Consider the following 9,412-nt stretch of genomic DNA (forward strand, 5'->3'; position numbering starts at 1 on the left):
AATGTAAATTTAGTTGGAGAACCACTCTAGTAACTGACAAATCCTACAAATTGAGCTAAAATTAGCAGAGACTATAGAAGAAGGGGCAAGTGACTGTTTCCTAAGATGGACATAAGATGAACAACACACCAAAAATCTAAACTTCTCAAAGCATCTATCTCATTTTTCTAGAGAAATTACACTAAAACCACTTCAAAAGTCCATCTTCTAAAGTGTCATGATCTTATTTATTTATTTATAAATTATGCTATGATTATGGACACACAGTTTTCTCTGCAGCATCCTAGGCCTTAGGCCTTCTTTCTTTATTTCAGTTTCAACTTTGTCAGTTACTATTTTCACTCGTTCAAATATCAAAACCAATCCATATTGCTTAAGAAAATATGACACATACCTATTGCTTCAACATTCCAAGATGGTGTACTCACGGGGTTCTTCGATGGTGGGGCTTTTTGAGAGACTTCAGGAGCTGATTGTGAAGAAGCTTCAATTGATAATCCAGACGCTGATTTTTGTGGGTTGTGGAAACGCTTGAACCTTGGCATGACTGCATAAACAAAGCAAAAACCTATCAAGCAACAAAATGATTAATAGCTCAAAATGACAGTACCAATCAGTTCCCAATAACAGTATAAAAAAAATTATGCTTCATAAAATATTGAAATGATAAGGAAAATGTGTTCTTGTAGTGCAATAGAGATTGCCTTGAAACTTATTCCTGCCTAAAACACAGTTAAAAGGAGAAAACAAGCCATTAAACATCAACAAGAACAAGCTCTTATGGGGAGCAAGCAAAACATAATACCATCACTGTTTATAGAAATATAAAATAGAGATATGCAGCTATAAGGGATAATCCCATTTATACTGGCTACAAACATCACCAACACAAGACTTGGAAAAGTAAATATAAATACTAGTGTGCAACGTTCTTCTATAACAGAATATGCAGCTGATGTCAATGCTAGATGCTGATATCAAACAGAATAAATGATTTTATACTATTCGCTTTGTTTCTAATATAGGAATTTTAGTAGCTAAAAGGGGTTCCCCATTCAGATTCAACTTGAGTATTTCATTGAAAAATTGGGATTGATCCAAGTTATCAATCGTATGAAACAAGTCAACACTCCCAAAAGCCAATTGAAACTGGAAAACCTGTATTCACTTCCACAGTTTTACTCGATCATATCATACCAATCCAGCCATAGATATTCAAGTTAAGCTAACGAAATCGACTTACCTTCCAGCTCCTAAGCTCCTATCAATGTCTAGAAATATAAAATAGAGATATGCAGCTATAAGGGATAATCCCATTTATACTGGCTACAAACATCACCAACACAAGACTTGGAAAAGTAAATATAAATACTAGTGTGCAACGTTCTTCTATAACAGAATATGCAGCTGATGTCAATGCTAGATGCTGATATCAAACAGAATAAATGATTTTATACTATTCGCTTTGTTTCTAATATAGGAATTTTAGTAGCTAAAAGGGGTTCCCCATTCAGATTCAACTTGAGTATTTCATTGAAAAATTGGGATTGATCCAAGTTATCAATCGTATGAAACAAGTCAACACTCCCAAAAGCCAATTGAAACTGGAAAACCTGTATTCACTTCCACAGTTTTACTCGATCATATCATACCAATCCAGCCATAGATATTCAAGTTAAGCAAACGAAATCGACTTACCTTCCAACTCCTAAGCTCCTAACAATGTCTAGGTTCCAGCTCCAGAGAATTTCTGCCTAATTTGTGATTCCAAAGAGAAACAAAACTCAAAATCAGAAGCAAAATTGAAACTCATACGGAAGTGGAGTTGAGTTCTTACCAGGAAAATGCAAGTGAAGCAGAGATTGAGCGTTTACTCGTGAAACACTGGAGATTGAGGAATCATAAAGAGAACCGAGAGTAGATTTTAGGGTTTAATCGAGAGTGGAATCAGGAGAGTGAAATTGAGAGTCGAATCAGAAGAAATCGAGAGTGAATCAGGTTGAAATCGGTGGAAATTGAGAGATCAAATCAGGTTGCAATCGGTGGAAATCGAGAGATCAAATCGGTGGAAAGGATTCAGGAGCTTCCATGGTTAACGAATCAGGTTGCAATCGTGAGAGTGAGAATGAGAAACGAGTCAGAGTGAGAGTGAGAGTGAGATGAGAGTTCAGAGAGTGAAAATTGGGAGAGTTAATAACGTAAGTTTTTGCGGGGGTTATTAAAACCTCCCCTAACTAATGAAAATTAATGTAATCTGCGGGGGTTGTTAAAACCCCCGCTAAATAACCCCCACTAAATCATGTTTTTTTTGTAGTGTATATCAAATGCATACATTTTCATTTATACATACGATACATATACTGAAAGTTAATAATACATAGTAGGTCACACTTTTTTGTTTCAATTGAAATCAAGTAAGTAGAAAGGTGAGAAACCAGAGGAAGTAAGCAATTTGTGAAGGCGTTGACCTGAAAAGGGGATAAAGCCTGAAGCATGAGCATATACCACAGAATCCCGCGTTGATTCTGGATTTTTGTGCTGTTCTCGGTATGAACCTCATAAGTCATAACACACTACACTTTCTTTTTATATATAGGTGCTCACCCTCAACCTGTACCACTTCATTCCCAGCACAACCTTCAGCTTCTCTCTCCTCCATGGTCCTGACAGGGTGCTGGCAACTTCTCCCTTTCTCTCTCTAGAAGAGCCAGTGAGCAGGTGAGAGTTTCTTTTTTTCCATTATGAGAAGTTGTAGCCTTTTGGTGAAACATAGAAGCCAAGGAACTTGAAAAAGCTAGCTTCCTTAGTGGGAGCCCACTTTTTAAGCACTAACTTTAAGGATTATATTATAGTATGGTAATGATAACTTCTCCACTACAGAGAATCTGGGATCTCTTTAGACCTATGTGATTTGAGGATTCCAATTTCATGAATCTTCTTCTGCCTAGTTAACATCATCACCCACTACAGCACCTAATTTCTTGTCTCTGGATTTTCCATGAGTCTAGTCCCACACTTTTTGCAAAATTGTAACAAGGAAACAAACAAAAAAAAGGTCCTTTAGGATTAGGTCTCTTATCCATTTTGCCAATTCCATTCTTCCCATACAAAAGAAAAAACAAAATTGGTTTTATTTTTGAAGCCCATAATGGATTTCCTCAGAAAAGGCACAAATTTTCTGGCTGTGGCTAATTTTGACTTGGTTTAATGGTGCTTTATTTATTTCATATTTCAACATTTTAGGATAAAAAAACATTTTCCAGTGCCTATGCTTCCCCTGTCTATACCAAGTATAGTTTTTCTCAGTTTCCTACTGCTTCTGAATTCTGATACTCATGACCTGGGGGCAACTAGTTTCAATTTTTCCTCCCTTCTTGTCTTTTTCTAATGTTACAGAAGTTGACTCATATGTTCAAAAGCTCAAAATATTTTGGGGAAAATGGTTGAAATTCTATGAGAAGAGGGAATTAATCCTAATTTCTGGTTTTTCTCTTTCAAAAACTTTTTGAAATTTTGGTAGGATTTCACATATAACTAATATGATTGGAGGGAGATAAATAATTGAATACAAATATTTTTTTTGATAAGATCATATAAAAATCTGACTTCAGGGGATTATTTCCAGTTTCAAGTTTCATTGAATTGTTATGATAGTGCATGTCTTTGTTAGCATGAGTCAAATTCGTTCTTACATGGAGACAATAATTATTAGTTCAGAATTTTCAACTTTGTGCATCTTTTGACTATGAAATATGAATAATTGAATATAGTAGTTGATACCAAAGGAAGAGTTTTTCATCAATCCATTGCGTCAGCCTGACTAAAAGATCAACATCAACTGCATTCTGTTTTCAAACGTTAACTTCTCACAAAGTCCACCCACTATGCTTAGTTTATAAAAAAAAATGTCTTCATAATTGGTAAGCATGTGTGCAACTCGTTTATATAATTCCTTGTTTGTTATTAAATATACCAGTTCTTTTGTGGCCAATTTTTTTCTTTCAAAAGAAAGAATAGAAATAAAGGGATTGAAAAAATGGAATTGCTTGTCTATAGGTCTAGTTAGCTGATTAAGAAGTTCTGTCCTCAAATTGTGTCTCAATTTCCTGAGGCAATTACAAACTTATATGGTAGTCTTTAATTGATATGTCGAAATTCCATAGGTGGATCACATAATGAATCACAGTTTAGGAACTGAATATTTCAATTTCTAGTTAGCATGCAGAGATATTTATCTGATTTTTTTTTTCTTGTGCAGGAAGGAAACTTGTAATAACTGATTTGAGGCAATTTAGATAGCAGAGTTAGTGATGGCGAGAGAGGGAACAATAGGAGTGCTTAATGCACTTGATGTGGCCAAGACACAATGGTACCACTTCACTGCAATTGTGATTGCTGGAATGGGATTTTTCACTGATGCATATGATCTCTTTTGCATTTCCCTTGTCACCAAGTTACTGGGGAGGATATACTACACTGACATAACCAAATCAAGGCCTGGTGTTCTTCCAGCTAATGTGCAAGCCGCTGTGACTGGTGTCGCGCTTTGCGGTACCTTAGCCGGCCAGCTTTTCTTCGGTTGGCTCGGTGACAAGATGGGAAGGAAAAGGGTTTATGGCTTAACTCTCATGATCATGGTAGTGAGCTCCATTGCTTCAGGGCTCTCCTTTGGTAATAGCCCAAAAAGCGTCATGGCCACGCTTTGTTTCTTCAGGTTCTGGCTTGGTTTCGGGATTGGTGGCGACTACCCTCTTTCGGCCACAATCATGTCCGAATACGCGAACAAAAAGACGCGAGGCGCGTTCATTGCTGCGGTGTTTGCTATGCAAGGGTTCGGAATCTTGGGTGGTGGAATAGTGGCTTTGATCGTCTCGGCCTCGTTTGACCACAAATACAATGTTCCTAGTTATCAAGAAGACCCGGCAGCATCAATGGTGTTGCCGGCTTTTGACTATGTTTGGCGTATCATTCTCATGTTTGGTGCGCTCCCAGCGGCCCTGACCTACTACTGGCGTATGAAAATGCCTGAGACAGCTCGTTACACAGCCTTGGTTGCCAAGAATGCGAAACAAGCTGCCTCAGACATGTCCAAGGTGCTGCAAGTTGAACTTGAAGCCGAAGAGGAAAAGGTGGAGAAAATTCTTGAGAGTGAAAACCAACAATTTGGCTTGTTCAGCAAGCAATTCGCCTCGCGCCACGGGATGCACTTGCTAGGAACCACAACTACTTGGTTCTTGTTGGACATTGCCTTCTACAGCCAGAACCTCTTCCAAAAGGACATTTTCAGCGCGATCGGATGGATCCCTCCAGCAAAAGAAATGAATGCAATCCATGAGGTTTACAAGATTGCAAGAGCACAAACACTTATAGCACTATGCAGTACAGTTCCCGGTTACTGGTTTACCGTGGCCTTTATCGATTACATGGGCCGTTTCGCGATCCAATTGATGGGATTCTTCTTCATGACGGTCTTCATGTTTGCTCTGGCCTTACCTTATGATCACTGGACTAAGAAAGATAACCGATTTGGGTTCGTCGCCATGTACGCCCTCACGTTCTTCTTCGCGAATTTCGGTCCAAACGCCACCACATTTGTGGTGCCGGCCGAGATTTTCCCTGCAAGGCTGAGGTCCACTTGTCATGGAATCTCAGCTGCTGCAGGAAAAGCAGGAGCAATAGTAGGTGCATTTGGGTTCTTGTATGCTTCTCAGAGTAAAGATCCTGCTAAGACTGATCCAGGTTACCCAACTGGTATTGGGGTGAGGAACTCTCTCATTATGCTTGGTGTGATCAATTTCTTGGGGATGGTATTCACCTTTTTGGTGCCGGAATCAAAGGGGAAGTCACTGGAAGAGTTGAGTGGGGAGACAGAAGAAGATGGCGTTGAGGCTATTGAGGCTGCAGGGTCTAGGACAGTTCCAGTTTAATCAAAGTCTTGTGCAACATAGTAATTAAAATTCCAAGTTATGATTGTTTTTGTTATGTGAAAATTTACTTTCAGTTTTCCTACAGCAAGATGCATAATAATGTAGATATTTGTTTTACAGTGTTATAAGTCTATAACTTGTAATCAGTTACATAGTGTTTTGTATTCCATTGTTGTTCTTTATCAAGTTTGGCAATAAATAATTTATCTGTAGTCAAATGTATCAGAGAGAAGTTTTTGGCTTGATTCCCGTTTTTATAGATTCCTCACTGAAGTTTTTATATCCTAACTTTAGATCATTCGATCAATTGAACATGCTTATGATAAAAAGAAAATTCTTTTGAAACCGAACTTCCCAAATTTGAGCCGGAAGGTTTTTTGAGCGAGCGTAATGGTGCGTGACGAAGTGAGTGCACGGTGGTGTGGATGAATGTTCATGGCAGAGGAGGTACTATTAACCGGCATTCTGATATTTCAGTTAGATCTAAGAGTAAATTGAGAATCTCAAAGTTTACTATAGCTATAAAATAACAAATAAATTATCTAAATAGCTTACATTGCAATCAAACCTGTTTATAAGTCTTTGATAAAAATAGTTCACAATTTGCGAGCCTGTCAATTAGTGGTATTAAGACCTTAAAGTCTTAGACAAGTAGTTTCGAATATGACATGCTGAAAGTTGGTTACATGAGATAGGTTTTGTTACAAATGGTCAAAAAGTCATCGCTTTGATTCTCAGTGTATTGATTGGAGAAGACTTTGACTTTCCCTTGTTGTAATAGCAACGATAAATATCTATGAAAATAGTTATTTTAATGAATTTTTGATATTTTATATTACCAAATTAAAAAATTTATAAATTAACCTTGAGACATAAGTTTAATATAGAAAATTTGATTCTGATTTTTTAATATGAAGGGGACAACTGTATTCATGTAATTTATCCCCAAAACATGGAAAAGGAAAGATTCTCCATACCATGGGTTGGTTTAGTTCACAAGCTTCATTAGATTTATACGCCACTGTTCTTGGGTCATTTTCCTTGGATGAAATGGTTTGCATGTGGTCACAATGTTTGAAAAAATGTGATGACGCTAGGACACAACCAAATGAGATGGGCAAAGCAAATTCCAAATAAACTCCACTATGCATGCTAGTTTCTGCTATATAACAAGATGTAGATGGAGACAAGACGATAGGCATATATTTTGTCTGCAGTCATAGAACTCAATTGAAACCGCCGCACATATAAGAGTCTAGAATAAACTATTAGAGTGTTAAGAAAAATCATGCTAAATTTTTCCAATAATGTTATATCACAAAAAAAAATAGTACAGTAGAAACTCATTAATTGATCTCTAAATGGGAAAACATGTTGTTAGAGTAGATGACGACCGATTTAGCTACTGAATTATATCAGCAGCTAAAACTTTGATTGCCGTTATCAGAGACCAAATTAGCTACTGAATTAGGCGATCAATTTAGCAACTGCAGTACTGATGAAATTAGTGGCCGAGTATAGTGACCAAATTTAGTGGCGGAATTAGCGATTGCTTTTAGAGTCGGAATAAGCGACCGATTTCAGAGACCCATTTAGCAACGACTATGGCTACCACATTAGCTATTGAATTAGTGACGAATTCAAAATGTTTGAAACCATGTTAGTGACAGATTTGATTATTTGTTTAAACCTTATTTTCGCTACATTGGAAAAGAATTTGTTTAAACCTTTAATAACCATAATTACCAAATTGTTTAGAAATAATAAAACATTAGAATTCAAAATCAATATCCTGCCTACAATCATCATCAAATCATCACAAGCTCGTGTGACCACATAATACTACCAACGTCAATAAGTCAGCATTCACAAACTAGTCTATTACACAACACTTAGAAACAAAGTTAGATAAAGTTTAAATAATTCATTAAGGGTATGTTTGGTTCTACGTCCCAACCTCGCAAAAATCACGTCCCAACCCCCAAACACGGGTCGTCTTCTACTTGCACATGTTTGGGAACCATTTTGAGAATGGATTCAAGTTTTGAAACTCACATTTTCGTGAATCTTGGGTAGTTTCTTCGTCTAGGTGAATCTATTCTTCCAAGGAGTTCGCCCACTGCCATGTTCCATCTATACCCAAAACCCTTTATCTTCCTTGCACCACCTGAAGTATAAGTAGTGACTAGTATTGACAAGTATTGGCAACTTGGGTTAGAAGTAGCCAATAGGATTGACAACTTGGCTTAGACTTGCGAGTGAGTTGCATTGACAAGTTGCCACTAGGATTGGCATATTAGCATTGTAGCACATTTATTATTATTTTTTTCTCCACAAAAATTGTGCCACATTTATTAATTTAATGAAATCAATTTAAATATCATTCATATATGTAATAATTAATTTTGTGAATTTAAATTATAAATTATTCACACAAATATAAGGTTAAGAAAATGGTGCTAGCCTTATATAATGATTAAAATATTCATACTCATTTTGATCATTACATAATCAAAATTAATTCTAACCGAAGTTATTCAAACGAAATTCTACTACGGAAATCGATTCCTGATAAATGTATCCAAACATAAATCACATCATGACTTAAATTCAAGTTTACCACATCCAATTTTGACCGAATCTAATTCTGCTACTACGCTAATTCAAACACACACCAACAAAGAACCACCTAGATACTCCTATGAATCATCTGACCCACACTTTTTTTTTTGAACTCATCTGACCCACACTTGTCCTTGTACTATGGTTGACAGTGACGGATCCAGAAAGTTTGAGTCGTGGGGGCAATATACATACCCACATGCATATAAATAAGTCGTGGGGGAAAATAATACATATAGTAGTAAGAAAATAATTTTTTTATAAGACACATAATACAAACAACACGTAGTATTAAGGAAATATCTGTAAGATCAAGGTTTGATCAGTGGTTGCATCTCTATGTTTTGATGATTACAATTAAGGTTTGTGATGATGAACAATTGTGGTACCCTAACGTTTATCTTTTTAAGTTGTGACAAACAGGTTCTGAATCTGACCCAAGCCTATTCGTTCAGAAGAAGAAGAACCAAGGGCTACTAAAAAGAGAGCTCATTAACCTACCATGTTCGTTCTGAACAGTGGCAAATACTTCAGAAGCTCTGAAGATGGAAGCTCTCAAGAAGATCTGAAGAACTCAAGTCAGAAGTTCTGAAGACCAGATGTTCCGGTGGAACGGTCCAGAAGCAGAAGACTCAAGTTCTGAAGATTTACAAGAAGTTGGTTCTGAAGGCCCAAGCTATTCTAGCTCTGACGATCAGAAGTTCTGAGGAACTCGTTCAGTAGCAGAAGTTGCATGGTCAGAAGAATCCAAGCTTCAATCTGACGATGATCAGAAGCTTCATCAACGTTCATCTGAAGCTCCTTCATCTCAAGTCAACTGGTGAAAGGACAGGTCGCTATCACAGTACAACGTCGTACAAGTC

The 9,412-nt window shown here is 37.0% G+C and overlaps 1 protein-coding gene across 1 annotated transcript; it reads left to right on the forward strand.

The window, feature by feature from the left end:
- Window positions 1–2,424: 2,424 nt before the first annotated feature.
- Window positions 2,425–6,145, forward strand: LOC130717073 (low affinity inorganic phosphate transporter 1-like). The gene is made up of 2 exons (XM_057567180.1): window positions 2,425–2,718; window positions 4,259–6,145. The coding sequence occupies exon 2, from the start codon at window positions 4,311–4,313 to the stop codon at window positions 5,925–5,927; it is 1,617 nt and encodes a 538-aa protein (XP_057423163.1). The 5' UTR covers window positions 2,425–2,718; window positions 4,259–4,310; the 3' UTR covers window positions 5,928–6,145.
- Window positions 6,146–9,412: the final 3,267 nt, after the last annotated feature.

The sequence above is a fragment of the Lotus japonicus genome, chromosome 5 (genome assembly GCF_012489685.1).
Source record: "Lotus japonicus ecotype B-129 chromosome 5, LjGifu_v1.2".
NCBI classification, from domain to species: Eukaryota; Viridiplantae; Streptophyta; class Magnoliopsida; order Fabales; family Fabaceae; genus Lotus; species Lotus japonicus.

Bases quoted from the DNA above. Each gene is read 5' to 3' on its own strand.
- LOC130717073 (XM_057567180.1), top strand. From the start codon at position 4,311: ATGGCGAGAGAGGGAACAATAGGAGTGCTTAATGCACTTGATGTGGCC.